Source organism: Alternaria atra (assembly GCF_907166805.1).
Source record: "Alternaria atra isolate CS162 genome assembly, contig: 23, whole genome shotgun sequence".
NCBI classification, from domain to species: Eukaryota; Fungi; Ascomycota; class Dothideomycetes; order Pleosporales; family Pleosporaceae; genus Alternaria; species Alternaria atra.
The window spans coordinates 3,595,121-3,614,651 of NW_025091321.1; the positions used below are offsets into that span (position 1 = coordinate 3,595,121).

At 50.4% G+C, this 19,531-nt stretch overlaps 8 protein-coding genes across 8 annotated transcripts; 4 read left to right on the forward strand and 4 right to left on the reverse strand.

Annotated features, from left to right (window-relative positions):
- Positions 1 to 7: 7 nt before the first annotated feature.
- ALTATR162_LOCUS4743 (uncharacterized protein) lies at positions 8 to 380 on the reverse strand (the record flags this gene model as incomplete). Its single annotated transcript, XM_043312358.1, has 3 exons — positions 8 to 105; positions 155 to 301; positions 362 to 380. 3 exons carry the CDS (start codon positions 378 to 380, stop codon positions 8 to 10), a joined length of 264 nt encoding a protein of 87 aa, XP_043168293.1.
- Positions 381 to 1,730: 1,350 nt separating this feature from the next.
- Positions 1,731 to 3,369, forward strand: ALTATR162_LOCUS4744 (uncharacterized protein; the record flags this gene model as incomplete). Its single annotated transcript, XM_043312359.1, has 3 exons — positions 1,731 to 1,937; positions 1,999 to 2,923; positions 2,984 to 3,369. The coding sequence occupies 3 exons, from the start codon at positions 1,731 to 1,733 to the stop codon at positions 3,367 to 3,369; spliced, it is 1,518 nt and encodes a 505-aa protein (XP_043168294.1).
- A 1,191-nt stretch (positions 3,370 to 4,560) lies between these two features.
- On the reverse strand, positions 4,561 to 7,880 carry ALTATR162_LOCUS4745 (uncharacterized protein; the record flags this gene model as incomplete). Its single annotated transcript, XM_043312360.1, has 6 exons — positions 4,561 to 4,617; positions 4,670 to 5,618; positions 5,791 to 5,948; positions 6,126 to 6,323; positions 6,373 to 6,382; positions 6,733 to 7,880. 6 exons carry the CDS (start codon positions 7,878 to 7,880, stop codon positions 4,561 to 4,563), a joined length of 2,520 nt encoding a protein of 839 aa, XP_043168295.1.
- Positions 7,881 to 8,344: 464 nt separating this feature from the next.
- ALTATR162_LOCUS4746 (uncharacterized protein) lies at positions 8,345 to 9,550 on the forward strand (the record flags this gene model as incomplete). Its single annotated transcript, XM_043312361.1, has 1 exon — positions 8,345 to 9,550. The coding sequence occupies one exon, from the start codon at positions 8,345 to 8,347 to the stop codon at positions 9,548 to 9,550; it is 1,206 nt and encodes a 401-aa protein (XP_043168296.1).
- A 1,143-nt stretch (positions 9,551 to 10,693) lies between these two features.
- ALTATR162_LOCUS4747 (uncharacterized protein) lies at positions 10,694 to 11,746 on the reverse strand (the record flags this gene model as incomplete). Its single annotated transcript, XM_043312362.1, has 1 exon — positions 10,694 to 11,746. One exon carries the CDS (start codon positions 11,744 to 11,746, stop codon positions 10,694 to 10,696), a length of 1,053 nt encoding a protein of 350 aa, XP_043168297.1.
- A 737-nt stretch (positions 11,747 to 12,483) lies between these two features.
- ALTATR162_LOCUS4748 (uncharacterized protein) lies at positions 12,484 to 13,911 on the forward strand (the record flags this gene model as incomplete). Its single annotated transcript, XM_043312363.1, has 1 exon — positions 12,484 to 13,911. The coding sequence occupies one exon, from the start codon at positions 12,484 to 12,486 to the stop codon at positions 13,909 to 13,911; it is 1,428 nt and encodes a 475-aa protein (XP_043168298.1).
- Positions 13,912 to 14,273: 362 nt separating this feature from the next.
- On the forward strand, positions 14,274 to 14,898 carry ALTATR162_LOCUS4749 (uncharacterized protein; the record flags this gene model as incomplete). Its single annotated transcript, XM_043312364.1, has 2 exons — positions 14,274 to 14,346; positions 14,399 to 14,898. The coding sequence occupies 2 exons, from the start codon at positions 14,274 to 14,276 to the stop codon at positions 14,896 to 14,898; spliced, it is 573 nt and encodes a 190-aa protein (XP_043168299.1).
- A 1,515-nt stretch (positions 14,899 to 16,413) lies between these two features.
- Positions 16,414 to 19,343, reverse strand: ALTATR162_LOCUS4750 (uncharacterized protein; the record flags this gene model as incomplete). The annotated part of the gene is made up of 2 exons (XM_043312365.1): positions 16,414 to 18,758; positions 18,806 to 19,343. The coding sequence occupies 2 exons, from the start codon at positions 19,341 to 19,343 to the stop codon at positions 16,414 to 16,416; spliced, it is 2,883 nt and encodes a 960-aa protein (XP_043168300.1).
- Positions 19,344 to 19,531: the final 188 nt, after the last annotated feature.

Here is a 19,531-nt window from a genome sequence, read left to right on the forward strand (position 1 = left end):
TCGACGCTTATTTCTTGCCCGACTTCTTGATTCCCTGCGAGCCGGTGTTGAGGGGACCTTTGCCCTTGCCGACGGTCTTGGCTAGTTCCTCACGCTGCTTCTTCTCTGCATGTCGTTAGCACATCTGTCGTTGTCCTCATTCTTATGTTGGCACTTCGCAGCCTGTGGCGCTCCACGCTTCCGGTAGTAGGATAAGGGGGGTACGCACCAGCAGCGAGCTTCGCCTTGTATGCGACATCATCTTCGTCGAGCTCGACGGCCTTCTTCTTCTTCTGCTTGTTGTGGATGGGGTTTGTACCCGCTGTGGTATTCTGTCAGCCTTTGACCCCGCATCAGTTTGCGCAAGAGTTATGGCGCTCACCTCCTTGTCCTGAAGGCATCTTGTAGAAGTCGGTTGTCTTTTTGGTCCGGTGTTCGGTGTGTAGTTGAAGGGGGAGAGATTTATTCGGAGGCGTCGAAAACGTTCGGCGGCTGCAAGGCGGTGGGAAAGGGTCTCGACGTCTAAGAAAAGTGGGATGCGCACAGCCACAGTCGTGTGGCACTAATGCACGTGACTAGATCACATGCTGACACGAAGGCTGGCTCCACGGCTGGAGCTCATTTCAGCGCTGATGAGATTCATTTATGACCGGGGATACCGCGGCATATCATGTGCGCCTGTAACATTGCATTACCGAAAGAGACATGCGCGACGCGTGGTGTTCTCCGTGGACTTCATGTTGGTGAATTATTGGTTTAAGCTCGTTCCAGCGCTGGCTCCCCGCGTAGTCTCCAAAGGATGCGATATGATAGTCACCGCCCGCGCAACCAGTGTGCCGACCCACCCGAACTCCACAGCTGGCTATCAAGCGATGTTCTCTAGCATGAATCATGCGATATCTGTACTTCATTCTTAACATGAGGTCGTCCGTCTCAAATAACGAGACGTTTCTCAACGCCTCATTTGCGGCAACGATGCCACACATATGTTCTCCAAGAACTACCCTCGTGGTTTTAAGCATCGATAGCCTCGAAAATAAGAGAACCCAGGCGGCAGCCAAAAGCTTTGTTTCGCCGCGACTTCCTTGTGACTAGACTTGGCGTGCTTGCGACCACGAGGAAAATCTACCCATTATCGACAGTATCGCCGGCTAACCTAGCTGCTCACGGGCTAGATGGTGCACTAAACGCCATATCGGCATCAATCCGGCTCGCTTCTCCCCAAAACAACGGCGCCTCAACACTTAGCTCTATCTCTTCCATTCGTGGAAAAACTATGCGACGCCTCTCCGTCCATCAGATGAGCAGAATCCCTCCGTCAACACTGAAATCCCAAGCCCCAGATTCCCCAGATTCAAGGGCTATGGAGACTGGAGTGCTGGGCATGGATACATTTGGCACTAGAGCAAGCTTTCCAGGCGCTCTGGGCGTCTTGATTCGTGGTGATATTTTGGATAGAGGCGTTTCGTAGCGGCGTAGGCTCGGATCCTGGATGCTGGAATTGGCGTCCCCGAAGGCCCATGGGGTTGATGGGCCTGACATGGGGCAAGATAGCCTTCCCCGGGTGGCATCTCATGTGGCATGTATATATGCCCATCGCAGTCTCCGCTGTTTGCTCTCCACTCCAGAGCTCTACGAATCTCTCGCTGAATCGTTGCGAAGTTCGAGCCGGAAGCCTTCGTCAATCGTTACGAAGTCGATCACTATTGTTACTTTCGTTTTAGAAGAAGCCCCAAGAGACTACCGCCAAGATGGTTGACAAAACCAGGGTGTACAACTGGTACATCTCGCTCGTTGCTGCATCATGCATGGTGCTCTACGGTTACGATGCGTCTGTCTTCAATGCTTTACAGAATTCGAAGCACTGGATTGCCTACTACAACAACCCCGGACCCAACATCATCGGTGCTATCAACACATCATACACTGTTGGTGCGGTTGTAGCTGGTTTCTTCATGGTATGTCCTATCTTTGATGTCATCGGTCCTCCGAACCCGTTGCTAACTTAGCCTTGTGTAGGCTGGACCCCTTGCTGATTTCGCCGGTCGACGAGTTGGTATGGCTGCTGGATCCGTCTGTGTCATCATCGCAACCATCATGCAAACATTCGCTCCCCGTGGACAAATTGGTGTCTTTATCGCTGGTCGTGTGCTCATCGGTATTGGACAAGGTCTCGCTCTTACTGCTGGTTCCATCTATATCGGAGAGCTTGCTCCTCCCGAGATCCGTGGAAAGATCATGTCCTTCTGGCAGATGTTCTATTCTGTTGGCTCCTTCATCGCATACTGGATTTCCTTTGGCACCTCCAAGAACCCTAAGAAACTGGGCGAGTGGGACTGGAAGATGGTCGTCATTTTCCAGATGATGGTACCCATCCTCATCCTCTCTCAAGTTTTCTTCATCCCAGAGTCCCCTCGATGGTATGTTCAGAAGAACCGCAACTACGAGAAGGCTCGCCGCTCGCTTCGTCGCGTCCGCGCCACCGAGCAAGATGTCGAGGATGAGATCACCTCCATCCGAGAGGCTATCGAATTCGAGGCTGAGGCTATTTCTTCTGGTTTCTCTGCTCTGTGGAAGGACAAGTCTGTCAGGAAGCGCATGTACATTGCGATGATTGTCAACGGTGGCCAGCAGATTACTGGACAGGGCACACTCAACTCCTACAGCTCCATCATCTACAAGAAGGTCTTCACAAGCGCTGACACCATCTCCCTGATCAACGCTCTGAACGCCACTTTCAGCATCATCTTCACACTCAATGCTACCTGGACTGTCGATCGCTTTGGACGCAAGTTTCTGTTTATCGTTGGTGGTATCGGCATGGGCATTTGCATGCTTATCGCCGCTACTGTGGAGACACAGACACCTACACTTCCCAGCGGAGCAAAGACTGAGCCCGTTGGTATCGCGATTGTGTTCCTTATGTTCCTCTTCGCTCTCTTCTGTAAGTCACTCACTCTCCCATTACCACCTCGACAAGAACACACACTAACATTCATCACAGATAAACCCTCTTGGGGCGCAACAGTATGGATCTTTACCGCCGAAATCTTCTCCATGAACATCCGTGCCCAAGCCGTCGGCATGTGCTCGCAGACCCAAAACGTAGTCAACTCCATCGTCCAGCAATTCTTCCCCGTCTTCCTTAAGAACGAGGGCTTTTACGCTTTCTACATGTTCGCCGCTATCAACATTCTGCTCGCAGCCTTTGTATGGTTCTTTGTCCCTGAGACTAAGAAGGTTAGTCTCGAGGAGATGGATGCCATCTTTGGTGGCCAGAACCACGTTGTTGAGGGCGCGGCCATTGAGGAGAAGGACCCGGCAAGGCACCACAGTATTGTTGTCGATAACGACGCCAAGGGTGCTTCGGAGAGGGTTGAGAGGGTCTAAGTGCCCTTGAATGACTGTTGCTTATCTTATGGTTGGTCCTGGTGCTTGTGGAGTCATATAGCACATGGTACTGTTATAGCGTACCAAGGTCGAATACCATTTCTTTCAAACCAACACCGCCACGGCTACCTACCGTACAACTCGTGAAACATCTGTCTCGTACTCTCTCTTAGAACCGTGGTCCAGCATAACAGAGTTTTTCGCATAGCATTTACCATGTCTTCTCGTGTTGAGCCTCCGTACTCTTTCATAGCACTACAATATCGATACCTCGACTTTCACCATACTCCAAAATGTCAAAAGCGACCATGCCCGTAGTTGAGACCAGGTCTTCCCTACCACACATCACACACTCTCTCCTCTCCCAAAGTTTCGCATCGATCCGCTCCTCACGAGCTCGTGTCATCGCGCCTCCCAATACGTATATAGACAAACCACCCCCACGTCTAACTCTCATACACCCAAATACCTCTACTCAATCCACCAACCAGCCCCAAAGCGAGCTTCCACCTCCGCTCCCTCCACGCCCAGCACAGTCATCAATCCAGGCCCTTAGTCCCCACATCAACATCACCATACCCATCCTTGTCCATTTGCCCTTCGAACGCCCCGTACGCTCAACCTGGCGGCGTTTCCCTGCACGCATCCATCACCGCGACGACGACGTGCGAGATCATTGTGCGCCGGACAACCATGGGTGGATGGCGTGGCAAGAGCAACGTGTAGCAGATAGTCAAGCGGAGATAGGTATGATAGATTATGATTGGGACGGAGGCAGAATTATGAATCTTGCAGAGCAGAGGAAAAAAAGGACAGCGAAGGTGAGGCAGAGGATGGTCGAGTGCATCGATGGAGTTGAAGAGGGATGGAAGGTGGATGATGCGGAAGAGAAGGTGATAATGAATACCACAGACGAGCAATTTTGCAGGGAAGCATGGCCAGGATGATGAAGAAGAGGACAAGAAAGATGAGGAGGGTGGATGGTGAACACACATAATAGATGCCTACAGGTTGTGAAGTAATCTAGAGGAAGGGTTGGCAGTGCTGAGTACATGGCGACGGAAAGACATTTCCCTGGTGCCAGCGCTGATGGGGTAATAAGCGAGGCCCAGATATCGTCGTAATACCTATATCGCTTCTTCGCTTATCCCACTAGTTTGTGACGATTTAATCCACTGTAGTATCTTATTCCTAGTGCACATGACGCCGCACGTTATTTACAGAGGGTTTGTCCGGGTTAGTATCGACCTGTAACCTATTAGCAAGAATGAACAGGACCGAGAGCTCCGTTCTCACGTACAAATTCGCGCTCGCCATCCTTCGCCACAACAAGGTGACCTTCATAACCTAACATCCGTTTCGTTTTAGTATCGGCTCTTGCAGACCACGCGCCGACGTCCTCGTTGACTTTGTCCAACACGAACGTAGTGATCATAGACGTGTTGAAAGTGACCTCGTTCACCACTTCGATCCACAAGCCTATGCAAAGAGTGGATTTGGCGAAGGTAAGAGATCTGAGGGTGTCCTTGTGCCGAGTGATCACTTCGCATAGATCTCTCTCTCTAGCATAGAGTCCTTCAAGTCTCAACGTACGAAGCTTAGGCCATGTTGCTCCAAGACCAATGAAGTCAACGATAGAGCGTCCTTCTGGGATAGATCCGCCGTCCCACATGGGTTGATCAAGATACTGCCAGTTCAATATTCCAAAGGAGAAATGTTGCAGGTCTTGCGATACCTTGAGGACTTTGGCTAGGTTTTCGAGCTGCTGTGTAGGTGAATCGATGACGGTCATAGAGTGTGAATTCTCATGCTGGACGTTAAGAATGGACAAGTTGAAGTTCAGTCTGACCAAGTGTTGAAATAGGTGGCTTCCAGCGTATAGATCATTTGGTTCTGGAAACGCAAACACGTCTAAGGAGAGTTCGGTGCATGAATGTCCTTCGCGAGGTGCTTCTATCGTAAGTTGTCGAATACCCGTATAACCAGACATGAAGATGGCACCGATGAGTTGGCGGAAGGGATGATCTGAATCGGTGGTACGATTGTCGCCGAGTCCACCAGGAGGCGCTCCTCTTGGTAGCAAATCACGTGTTATCTTGCGTTCTATTGGTATGGTGTGTTCATGCGGCGAGTACACAATTGATGAGATGTTCTGCATGTTTCCAAGGCCCCGTTCAATCGAGTGCAAGAGAACACCATCAACTTTCATGCTTTCTTGCGCCTCGTATAGATCCTGGTATCGTTTCCATCTGATAATCTGTTAGTGCTGCTAGTTTGCATATCGTGTCCTGAAGCCGTCCAGTGCGATCTGCGTCATCCAAAACGCTGCGAATGCCTTTTAAGTACATTTTGGCGTTGAGATACAATTTGGGACAACGGTCTCTCTCATATAGGCCATCCGCCCATCATTCTACTACATACCTGGGTCGCATTGCGAAGAAGAACTCCGACGGAAATCTACCGGTAGCGTTCTCGGTTCGAGAGTAAAGGCGACTGTCTCTCGCGAGCAGCCCGTCGTAGAGTGTCCCATCAAAAACGATCTCTCTGACGTAATCTGAATATATGGGGTGTAGGGAGACCTGTATTGAGAACACAATGTTAGCTCGTATCTGCAAATTGCAGCTGCATGTTACTAAAACGTATCCTAGAGGTATACGTTATGCGTTTCGCTGACCTGATAACAACGTGGAAGCCCACAGATATCTTCAGGATATGTTTTGCTGTTGGACAGAATCTCGTAATTGGAAGTTGCTTACGTTCTGGAAGGCGCCCAGCGCTTGGTATCTTGCACAAGCTACAATGCTACGGAACAGCGCCGGCGTAGCGTTGTTTCGAAACGTTCTACTGACAGCTCTCGCGGCCTTGACGTCAGTAGCTTGGAGATAGTCGAATATTTCGATTTGGAGTTCAGCTGGTAGTAGCGTGAAAGAGCCCATCTTTTGGTGGTTCCGAATCTATGCCGTTCAGCTGCCATGCTTGTAATGGTGGTGTTATTGCGCTAACCTTTGAAATGCTTGCAATATGAGAAGTAAGTTGTATCGACGTGTCTATACTGATGTAGCGGTGGCGAACTCGGATAATCAAGGTTGATGTTTGCTACGAAGTAGAGTGCATGTGGGCAAGCTAGGCTGCAGGGCGGGAACCGGACCAGGGTCACCAATGAGGAGAGAGCGCATGACCACAGACTACACATAGGAATGAATCACGCTAGAGGATGCAAACGATGCTGTATCGATTATAGTGAGCTTTGGGGAAAGGTCTTTAGAAGTCGAATGGTAGCCATTCAACTAAAGGCTAAGAGTGCCGCGTTTGGACCAACAGTCGTAGATTAGATTTCGGTTCTATACCAGAACTTGTATTTACTGTTTCCTTAGCTTGCTGAGCGCGGCCATGACGCCTTCGCTCATATTCTCCTCTTCTACTTGCTTTCTCTTTCCTGGTTTTGGAGCAGTTGGGTGAGCCTCACTGCCCTCCGAGACACGACCCAGTTCTGCCTCGCGCATTGCCTCTTCATCGTCTTGATTGAGGTCCTCAGCAAGTCGATGATCAGGACGTTGGTCTGCATCCGACCCCAAAGCTGCAAAAGGAGCGGATCTCGCCAGCTCTATTGCAAGAGGACCAGCGTCGTCCACTCTGTGGTGTGCTGTGTCATCAGCATCCGCTGTTGTTGGCATCTGCTCCTCACCTTCTGCCATGGAGATGTCGTGTGACATAGTCGCTCGATTGCTGTCCTGACCAACACCTCGCCTCGCGGCCTTCTTGACTCTGAAGGGCTCCCTGACGGCGTTGCACCATCGCTGAACCTTCTTGTCACCCCACCCTGCTATCAGACCGATTTCCTCAGGCCCAGCGTTGATTGCAGTGCGGATGCTACCAAAGTTGGACACTAAGCCCACTGCATCCGTCTTGTTTATACTACGTGGTACAGTAATGAATTCGACCATCTTCTCCGAATAGGTCCCTGCTTGCTGAGCGCGAATGCCGGTCGGCGCTGCGTTTTCGAATGTCTTGAAGAGTTCCAAGTAGCGACCGGCCTCCTGTGCGCTCCAGCAAAGCATGACTGTGACGTTATTGACCAATGACGTCTTGGACAGCTCTCTCAGTGGATCTTCGTGGTTTTCAATGTCGACCATGGTAAGAAGGATGCGAAGACTATACTGGCCCTTCAAATCCCGGATACGGTTGTAGATGTATTCTGGGTGCAGGCGGTGGTACTTGAGTGACAGGAAGAGAGCACATGTTGTGGCGCCAACGACATAGTCGGCTGGAATATCTGAATACTCCCATGCGACAGAGCGCACGCTGTTGAGAATGGGGTTGCCTTTTTGTCGCGGTGAGACTAGGATGGAGCTGGGACCAGATCGCGATGGCAAAGCTTGCGGTTTCGGCTGCTGGACCTTGGGCGCATTGCTCGGCGCGGGTGGATTCGATGCCTCGGAGCGCGCAGTCTTCGCTGCATTTGCTAGAGCGGCCGAAGCAGAGCCACCGGCACGCAGCCTATTGTCATCCATACTGGTCAAAGACGAGCGGTGCAGGCATTGAAGTGCGGGCGACGGCTTTGTTGTTATTGTTGTGCTTGACAGCGTCGATGAATGGTTGACACACCCTAACAATAAACGCGGTTTGAGTTGGCCCGGGGTGTCACGTGAGCAGCCGAGACGGCGCTGAGCCCAAACCGCCGGTCAACCCCATCATCTCCTTCACATCTTCGCACCTCCAGCCGCCTACACACCACCTGCGCATCCCGCCACAACCACGCCCCCGACCATCGCCCGCACCCGAATCCTCGCCAGCGCCGACGCCCGCTCTCTTCGAATGCGCACTATTGAGTAGAGCGCCCATCTTTCTGCCGCGGTCGACCCGCGCGGAGGACGCCAAGCGCTTCATTACGAGCCCTACTCTCACCACCACTGCACGCTCTCCAGCACCTGCCTACGAGCTTTCCACTCTTTCTGCACCCCTTCAGTCGGCCTCTATGTCGGATCAAAGCGCAAAACGGCAACGTTTGGACTCGATAGGAAGATTCTCACCCGCCAGCCCGCCCTTTGACGTCGCTGCCAAGGCGAGCGGCCAGACGACGAAGACGCCCATTCACCCTCGAACGCCCACATCACCACCTTATTCCTCGATGAATTCGCAATCCCATGGAGGTTTCGCCCCGACTAACTCGACGGCGTCGTCGGACCGCTCCCCGCAATCCTCGCTGCCAACCTCTCACTCTCTCTCACAGTCGGCAACATCGGCATCGAACCAGCATCCCTTCCCGACCCCCGCGAGCACTGCAGGCTTCATGTCTAGTGCCAACATCGACAGCGATGGCGATGCGACGATGGAGGAGAGCGTAGACGATGACACTACACGGTTAGCTGATCACAGGCTGTCCAACCACAACCGGCAAGGGGAATCGCCATACACCGAAGACGGTCGACTACGAGCTGCCCAAGGTATTAGCGGCAACCAATTGTTCAAACTCAACAATGAAAGGATAGAGATATCACGGCCGCACCCTTCGGAAAATTTCATCACACTTTATAGGCTCACGCCGCTCGCCAGCTCAGTAGCGCGCAATGATCCGGTAACAGGCGAGAAGATTAACAAGCTTCGCAAATCCTACGAGGGTCATATAAAGCAGATGCAGATTGCCGGCAAGCCAAAGGCGACCAAGATGGACGGTGTCTTCCGTAATCTGTTGCTGATGCCCGAAGAGATTTGGCAATCGCAACACGTGCAAAATAGAGAGCCTGAGAAGAAGGCATTGACACCAGATGGTACAGCATTGGGCTCGGACTTCAGCAGACTTCTCGACGACGCATTCGCAGGCACCGCTCCTGGGTCTCTTCCCAACGCAGAAGCTGCCAAATACAAGGCGTATCTCGGTACAGACGATACAGCAAAGCCGAAACCACAAGATGTACCACCACAGCGGGCAACACCCTTCACTTCGTCCGCACCAACACCAACCAACCACATGAACAGAGGCGCAGTGAGACCAGAGCGATCCAGCTCAAAGCGTGGCTACACCGACGCTGCATTCCAAGGCTACGGCGAAGGCTTTGGGGACGACTACGCAGACTCAACCGGAGGCGAAGACACACCAGGAGGGAACATGGCGAACAAGAGACGAAAGCTCCAATTTGAACGAACATCACATTCAGTCGAAGTAGGCGGCGCACGACGATAGCGACCTCGGATTTTTCTTTCGCACATATAAACTTAGCAGCATCGGGGTTTCCAGGTCTCTCTCTCTCTCCACAATCGGCGTTTTACGGAAAATCGATCACGAAAGCGACGGCGACATTAGCTCGACTGAAAGGCTTCCCACCACCTCCACAACAAACTATTCTTATTGGCATAATGCGCGGCAGCAGCGAGCGAGTTGAGTGATCGGGGTATGACGACCATGACATTCCATACCTCTTATACATACATGAGGATCAGATTGGGGCGCCAGGATGTTTTGGTTTGTGGTTTTGCGCGCGCGTTCTTGGTTTCTGAGCTTATTTTCTCACTACAACCATTTCGAAGTGTGCATATTTGGGCAGGCAGATCCCTCATGATACCCTTAGGATACCACGCAGCATATGTGGATACCTATATAAAACGAATCGAATCGTAAACTCTAAATGTGCTTCATCTTCTGCGCGGTGATCTTGAATAATCTGGTACTCAAGCAGGAGACATGGAGATATTGCTACGATATTCCGCGAACACTCATGGTATTGAGTCTTCTATAAAGGAGCTCTCGTTTTTTGCGTTTTACCTTGAAGGCATACACGTCTGATCGCTCGTGCCTTTAGATATTCTTCAGTGACAGGGGCTTGGAACGTTATTAAAACGTCTTGGATATTCGTTCGTTCTCTTGTTGCAGGTTTCGATGAGCGCGCTGTACTCCATAACTGCTTGTTCAGTCCGAAATCGAAGCTTGAGGAAAAAATGCTCTCTTGGACCAAACCGCAAGGCAATCATGTGCAATCTACCACCAGACGGAGGATTAGGTCCCCAGTGAAACAAGTCTTGTGCTTCTCTTCGAAGCCAAAGTAACCAAACGGAACGTGGCAAAACGTCTCTACTTGTTGCAATCACGAAAGATGCGATGGTTGTGTAGTGGAAGTATCGAATTAAGGGGATGTCAGCCATGACTGCCTCATTGCGGAGAGACTTTGGGTTTGCAGGGATATTCATCCACCATAGCGGCCAAGTCACCAACCCACGCAGTACTACTACTTGTGTAGTATGCAAGGACGTGCTGCATATGGAGGCCAAAGAAGTTTTGGATGTAACTCTTGATTCTTACAGATCATAATATACACACCTCAATATGGTTCTATGACTGATTATCGTCACCAGCAGGGCCCTTCTCCTTCTCCTCCATATCCATCCTCCGTCCTTCAACAGTGAAGTACAGACTCTTGCTCGCGCCCTCCAGAGCACTAGTAAGGCTTCCACCAATACCCTGCAGCATTTGCACAAGCTGTGCTCGGAGACCGTCGCGACCTCCAGGGATGCTACCAACCCACTTGGTGCCGTCCACGTCGAAGACTTTGCCTTCTACTCTTGCACCTAAGAGCATCAGCTTCTGAAGACCAGTTTGTACCGCCGGTTCGTAGTAGTCTGGGTTCGCTTTTCGGCTTGGCGCAGGGAAGTCGGGCTTCGAAGGCGAAAGGATGGATAGGACGGCCTTGAGGTATTGCGGTGTGACATCAGGGAATGCTACGACGGCGAGGGGGCCGGAGAGTAGAGGTTCCAATTCCAACTTCAACTTCCTGTTGTTTGCGATTTCATGTGCCCGTCTTGAGAGACCATGTGTAAAGCGCTCGTCCTCTGCGTCATTACTTGTCTGCGGTATCTGCGCGCTCGTCGGTGTCCGCGGGTCCGTGGGGTGTTGTGCATGATCCATCGTCGACTTTTCTGGATTGAAAAACTCCACAACCCTCAATGCACTTGCAAAGATGTTCGTCTGGATGACCTGCATCTTAACTTCCTCTGCAAGCGTCTCTTGTCCATTCTTCGCCCTCTCCGCATCCAACTTGCGTAATGCAATGGCCAGCTCTCTTCTTATGCTCATCCATTCCACCGCTTTGACATTGTTGTGCTGGAATATCAGGATCAGAGGTGAGGACTTAAGAAGCGACTGGTATTGCCGGTGTAGTTGCGTTTTGCGGACCTCTGGGGGCTTGTGAGAGGGCGGTTGAGTAGGCGGGTATCGTAGTACTGGGGGCGCGGCCTTGTATGTCTGCTGGATTGGGGGTGCGGGGGTGGTCGCTGAGGTTGTTGCTACCGAGGCGTAGGTTGCAATTGCGGGTAGAGAGATGGGGCGGGTTGGGTTTGAGGTGCAGGCGCGGAGGGCGCGTGGCCGGATGCGTATCCGTGGAGGCATTCTGAATGTTGGTAAGTACTATTCCAACAGATCGCGTCTCAGCAGAGTAATTGGATTGCTTACGTGAGATGTGGTCGTGGAGCAATTGAGAGATGGGTTCGCATCTCCAAATATTTCCATGCGCTTTGGAAATCAGAGTGGTCTGTGCACGGTTCTCTTAGAAGGCAGATCTCCCGCGGTCGTGTATCACGCACGAGGCATATCACAATTCAACTTTTCCTTTTCTGTCTAAACTTTACTGGGCTGTTCTGCTCTTCTATTGTAACTCTGATCAGACACCGGCATAGTTGTGCGCGTATGGCGGCTTCCATTTGTAGAGCTGCATGGCAACCGCGGATACAAAGAACATCAATTCAAGGCCATCGATATGCTAGATATATAGCTGTAAGTTATCGCAAGCAAGTTTTGCACTGGAGACAACAAAAGTGATTCGTTATTTAGACCGACTCAAGAAATCGATTATCGAGATTCTGGGCACCAACTGGTGGTATATCACCACAGGATAGCGAGCAAGGTAGGAGCAGCACAGACTGCCAACTCATCTTGACTGATCGTTCCCCAGATGAGTCTCACTCCCTTCTCGTTCGAGGTGGCTTTTTGCGCCAGGTAAATACCGGGATTTGCTTCATTTCTACAACCCTCCAACTCATTACGCACAGGCACATTCAGGAGTTTTCCACCTTCTACCCCTAGGCCTACGTGTACAAAACAAGCTTGAAGCTCTGATCGACAAGCATATGACCTCGATTGGTGCTTCAAAGCTGTCACTCTCTTCCATCACCACAGAAGCATTATGGCGGCAATCTGGTCGCTACTCCGCCAACTCGGAGCTCCTGCGCATCAAAGATAGGAGGGAATCTGGTTTCCTACTATCGCCGACCCATGAAGAAGAGATCACATCACTTGTAGCTAGTATGGTACACTCCTACAAGGACTTACCCTTGAGGCTGTATCAAATTGGACGCAAGTACCGCGACGAACGAAGACCACGACAGGGATTATTACGAGCTAAAGAGTTCATGATGAAAGATCTTTACACGTTCGACCACTCTACGGAAGCCGCGCTAAAGACTTACGAAGAAACACGAAAAGCATACAATAATCTGTTCAATGAGCTCAGACTGCCTTACCTTGTCGCCGATGCCGATTCCGGCAACATGGGAGGAAAGCTAAGCCATGAGTATCATTTTGTTTCTCCCAAGGGTGAAGACAATGTGTGGTCTTGCAACTCATGCGAATATGTCGCGAATGAAGAGCTTGTGGAGAAGAGTAGCCAAGCCGCAGCGTCAGATAAGGACAGCTGGCATGCCTTCACCGGGATAAGTGTTGACAGGAAGACAAAGATCAACGTATGGATCCCGCGTCCGTCCAAGGGCGTGGAAATACCAGCGAATCAGGGACATGAGTTTGTTAATCTTCATGCTGTCAAGAAAGCACTGCCAGAGAACATTGAACTAGATACTGGCATCGAATCCTCATCACTGCCTTCTTTGCTTCAAAAGACCACCGATACCATCGACCTCTTTGACTCCTCTCTTACCTTCGATGAGGATAATGCCTCCCTTTCTAAGCCTCTGTCTTCCAACTCACATCTTACAACCATCGAAACCGGTGACCCATGTCCTCGCTGTTCCGACGGGAAACTCGATGTTCAAAAAGCCATCGAAGTGGGCCACACCTTTCACCTTGGCACTCGGTACAGCAAACCGCTCAACGCAGTAGTTGCATTACCAGACCAGAATCTCTCATCGCCAATCCAAATGGGATGCCACGGCATCGGTGTTTCGCGTATCATTGGAGCCGTAGCGTCACTTCTCTCGGATGCCAAAGGCCTGAATTGGCCAAGGGCGATAGCACCTTACGAAACCATCATTCTCACATCTCCACAGACAGATGAGAGTGATGCAGCAGAGGTTTACGACGCAATCTCCGGTGACGCCCGGCATGGCGATGTGGATCTAGTATTGGATGACCGATCAGGAAAGAGCATAGGATGGAAGCTGAAGGACGCAGATCTGATTGGATACCCGGTCGTCGTTGTACTGGGTCGGAGTTGGAAAGATAGGAAAGAAGTTGAAGTGCAGTGCCGGAGATTAGGGGTCAAAAAGGATCTTGGTCTAGGTGATCTAAGACAAGAAGTTTTGAGGCTGCTAGAGCAGTTGTAGTATATCTGTACAAATAGGTTCACGTGTGAATCGATGACGAAACTGGACACGACTGCATGAAATAGGCGTTATTGCAGTGTATGGGTATTCTGGTGCCAACCAGGTCAAGAGTACGAATGTGCGGGTTGAATCAAAGCAGAATAGCCAGTGAAGATCTTGGTAGCTCTATGGTTATTCCTGAACATGCAGCTAAACCATGTTGACGCATCCAAAACACCACGCTAGCACGCCAAAGCTGTTCCTCAAGCGCTTACATATGCATTCTGTGAACTTACCAACACCAAGCAACTCATTGATTGCCACGCGTATATGGTCTTCGTGCCATCACGAACTCAGATACCATTGCCTTATAACTCGCCACGATGAGCGAGCCTTCCCGCACCATTGTGCCCATCCTACAAACAGTCGCAACCATTGCGCCGGCCATATACACAGGTAACACAGCTTCAATAGAATCTCCAGAGATCCGCTGAAGGCATACGTTCAGGCTTCACTTTCGCATACAGTCATGTCGTCATGCCGCCCCTCATCACGCATGCCCCACCAAAACTTCTAGCAAAGCAATGGCTTCAAGCCTACCAATTCGCACCCATCTTCGTCGCTCCCCTTATCATGTCGGGAGCTTCGAGTAATGTTTTACTCGGATATCTTTCTAGGGGTTCCTCTTCTTCAGCAACGTTCCTGTACGTTATCGCGGCGCTTGCGAATGTTAGTATAATACCGTATACGGCGCTGTACATGGAGCCTGGGGTAAACGGTGCTGGGAAGTGGAAAGCGCAAGAGATGTTACGCGATGAGGGGTTTTCTTTGAAGGGCATTGGGCAGGGTACAGATAAAGATACGGCGAGTGAGGGGGCGAAGAGGTGGGCCGGAAAGGTGGATATGAAGACTATCGCTGAAACTTGGGCGAGAACGAATGCATGGCGGTATGTTATCACTGCAGTTGCTACTGTAGTCAGCGCGACTGCTACGATTATGAGAAGTTAGGTTCCTTCATCTATGGTATGGGTATCTGATCTATACTTCCAACTTTATCCTCCAATACAACATCTGCATTAAACAATTATCCAGGGAATACTCCATCTATATCTCTCCACCACTTTCAAGGCCTCAGCCTTCATATACCCCTCCCCCGGCCACGCATGCTTCCGATAGTTTCTCTTGAACAGTTTCAGATGCTCCTCATCATATGTACCTAGACACTGATCCACGGTATTAGGTACTGGCCCATCATCCCATACTTTTGGCACGTCTTCATAAGATTTACCTCTTACGGGTACACGTATTAGTCTTTGGAGCTTATCGCTTAGATTAGTGAATATTTTTTCTATTGTTTCGCCGTCGCAAAGCATATAGCCGATCATGTCTTCGTAAATAACGCCTTTTTCGATGTTGAGGATGATGGTTCGGCCACCAGATTCGTAGCCTAGGGATAGTACGAGTATGTCTTCCAGGTCGATGTTGTCGGGATCATCGTCGTAGTCCTGATCAGAGGAGTTACTGTCATCGTCCAATGTACCTGTGTTGTTGCTGTCTTTTTCTTCATCTTCGCTGTCGTCCCCGTTCGTATCGCTCTCATTGCCGGTCTCTCTTCTTCATTCCCCATTCCTTCCACCCATTGTCGAACTCCATCTTCCCCTTCAAGCACATGCCCGCGCTCGAAGTCCTCTCGAGTAAATGCTGGGTAATCCACCAAATCGCTCTTGTAATGTATGTTCGTGATCATCTCGCGAGAGTCTGTTTCGTCGATATATGGCAAGTACTTTATGAGCTCAATCACAAACAATGATTTGCTCAAACTCTAGGTCGCATCGGCCATGATGTTCGGCCATCCTTCTGGAAGTGGATATTTGAGCGCTGAGGAAGGCAGGTAGAAGCCGGTCAAGAGGGCGTAGTAGTCGCTTAACATGGTGACTAGTTGGGCAAGTCTTGGGGGGTTATTGGACGCCATGTTGACATGACGCTCATTTCGTACAAAACTCTTGCGTTTGAAGCTCCAAGAGAAAAACGGAGAAGTTGAGTTGAGACTTTATATCACACTGTGCCGTTGGAAGAGCCAGGTTAGCATAGTCCATGTTGCTGCCTATGCACAGACGCAATGCCAAATCGACCGCAAAGACAACTCATATTTATCCTCGGCAAAGGGTGGCGCAGCTGGCATTTCTTGGTTTTTGCGTTAGTCTCCAGGACGAAGCCTTTGCCGGACTGTGGTACTCAATGAAGGGGACAGTAGTTGCTGTGAACACATGCCAAAGCAGGATTGTATCTTGAATCTCGGTGTTGGGATATATATGCTACAGGTACTCTTCCAAACACAGATATACAATTATGCACGTATCTCTCGCGCAGCTAATCGTACATTTGAACATTGTTGTGCACATACAACGATGCATCGACATCGATAGAAAAACAGCTAGCATAACTCTTGGCCAAGAACAGAAAAAACCATGCGCCCATCAACGACATAAACCTCTGAGTCGTCTACTAAAGGTGGCTTCAACCTTATGGGATAACTTGTGGTTTAGATTTCGAAGAGGGCAATTCTCCTGGCTTTGCACCAACTCGCAATCTTCCTGGTATTCTACGAACACTTAGATTGGTTAATCCAGATTTCTTTCCAGACTCTGATCGAGGCGTTTCAGACACCCCTGAATCATCTTGCGTAATGTTTGCCATGAACCTCTCCGTGTCCGACTCGTAGAAGTCAAACCGAACGAATGGCCTCGCATCGGTACCTGCTTGTTGAGGTCTCCCCTGCATCCAGTTCTTTGGCTCAGCATCCTCTTCACTCATAGCTGTACGATTTGCTGGGGTGCGCCCAGTCAGTTGCTCCGCGAGAACTAGAGAATCTCGTAAGGACCTGCGTGGACTAGTAACGCGTTTCTTGCGCTGCCTGAATGGTTCTGTAGTCCCAACCGCTTGCCATATAGCCTTGTGCGAGCTGAGGTTATCCTTTTCTAGTTGGTCGACATTCTTGGTGCGCACTTGTATCTCTTTATCGTCGTCCATATGAGTAGTCGAAGCGCTCGTAAAGCCAATCTCTTCCAAATAACTTGAGAGCTCCAGATTAGGCTTATTGCGGTTATTGCTAGCCGCTGAAGTGCCTTTTGCACGGTCAGGTACTCGCGGAGAGCTTGAGAATTTTATAACTGGGGCTGGGGCTGGGGATGGGACTTTTCCATTTTTGCCGGACGATAGAGGAGAAAAATTCTCTTGTTGAGACGCCTTCAGTGCAAGAGGGTCGGTCTTTTTCAGGGAGCTTGAGAGTTCTTGGGTTGGAGTTGAAGCTGGAACGGTGGATGTGACTGTGTCGGCTTCACCAGACCCGGTTGCAGTAGCTATCTCATGTTGGGCCGTTATCGATGCAGGACTCATGTTCTCCGGTATAAAGTCTGCTATCGTTGCCGCCGCAGTTGGAGGCTCTAGTAACAAGCTCGCTGGTGCCTGTGTTGTCTCCTCATTAGGTTTGAGCTGAGCCAATGTATCTTTCCGGTGCCGCACCTTTGCAGGGCCTTCCTCGTAGCCCTTCGTCTCACGGAAGGCCACGTTTCGTGCCCTCATCTCAGCTCTCCTAATCTTTCTTTGATGTCTCCTTTCAGCTTTTCTCTCACTCCTTTCAGCCTGGCTCATTCCATTCCATTCCTCTCTGGATACGTACCCCCCTATTACCTTGTTTGGTGCATTTGGTGCACTCAATCCTTCCCCTTGCTCTTGAAGGTGCCATTGGTTCAACTTCCATTCATACAATTCTCGAACATCTCGATCTATGCCCTTTTCCCTCAGCACAATACTCTGACTTACCGCACTCCGCCATGCTCGTCTCCTTCTTTGTAACTTCCCTCGTCCCAAATCCGCGTATGCCTCCACAGGGAACCTGTACGGGTTGGAGATCAGGGTGTCTTCCGTCGTAGCTGTGCTCACATTTTTTTTCTGTTGCGGTTGATCTTCAGCTTTGGAAGTCGTCCCTTCTTCCGGCAGTGGTGTTTGTGTATCTTGGTTGTCTGACTTGTGCAGGGCATCTACCTTGTTTTGATCCCCGACACGAGATACCGGTGAACGCTGTTGTCTAGAGTCTGATGTCGTGCCATCGTGTTCTGAGACGTCGTCTAATGGATTACACTCCTTCGATAACTCGCTGGCGGTTGCTACCGTGCGTCGTTGCGGTTTTCTCCTGTAGATCTCCTTCTTTGTAGGTATGCATGCTTGGTCGCGATTCTCCGATGGCGTTTCTTCGTTTGGAACTTGACTCTTCAGTTTATCTGACTTGCATCGTTCCTTTTCCTTTATGCCTGTTTTGTATCGGATCAAGAAGTCGGCCAAGTCTTCCGATGCCTCCGCATACGTGAGCACAGTGTGGTCTTCGCTTCTAGTCTCGGTCTGAGCTGTCTCAGATGGTTCGTTCTGTGTTTGTCCTTCAGTTGTCGTATCACCCTCTTGCACCTGCCTTTTTGCTTGCTCTGCTGCCTGCTTTGTCACCAACGCTGCCGCCCCAGCCCGTCGGGAAGCCTCGGCAGCAACAAATCTTCCTCGTTCTTTCTGTTCAGTCAATCGCAGGGTAGTAAGCTCTCTTCGTTTTTGCTTGTTTTGGGACTGAGCATTCGCTTTCAAGAGCTTGTGTGTATTAAGCTCGGTTTGTGTGATGACTTTCTTGACAGCTTCAATGCTATTTCCAGAGTCCAAGTAAACAGCACCAAGGATAGCTTCGAACGTCTCGGCAACATTATCGTCCGAGGGTGGTGTATATGGCCATTGATGCAGCAACAGATTATTGTGTATACCGAGTGCATGTCCTCTTGCAGATAGAACAACTCTGCTTTCTGATGTAATCCTCATCTTACTGTAGTCACCTGCTTGTTGTGTTAGCTTCAATACATGAGCTATGCGTTGGACATACTAGTGGTGTTTCCCGTCTGGAACCAAATCTCGCATAGAGCTAAGCCGAGAACTCTATCACCTAGCAGTGCCATACGATTGTTTTTGTCAACCTGATGAAGCATGCCTTTGAAGTAAAGTGGTATAACCGATGACGTGACTTTTAGCGCTTCGATGCACAGCATCTTGTCTCTGAAAGTGTATCTCATACATTCTTCAATACGCCCTACTCTCGCCGCTGCATCAAGTAGATCATGACAGATAACTGGTGGAGGCATATGCCATTGCAACCGCTGGGCCTCAAGCGCCAGGTAAACCTTATCTTTCCGTTGAAAGAGGTCTGAAGTACGACCTTTTGGACCAACGTGCTCGCGTTGCGCGCTGCGGTTCTTGGAGAAGAGATTGTGAACGCCAATTCGGTTCCAGATGCCCTTCTCGAGCTGGGGGCGTAGTGATGTCTTCAGATAGTTTGTGAATGTGTCAGGTTTACCTAAGAGCTTCTTTGATAGGCGGTGACGAAAACGCCTCAGTGACCCGAACCATTTCTTCCTAGGAGGCATCCTGGAAGAATTGTGTTGCCTGCACTATGAGAAGACTGAAGTATGTCAGTAAACGTGCTCTGTCAGATATGCTCCGTCCTGATTGGACGACAGGGCACACGCCGCACGGTACGTACCGGCGCAACGTCAACTTATGAGCGAACATCCTATGACCGACTACCGGAATTGAAGCGCTTTCTTCCGTGCCA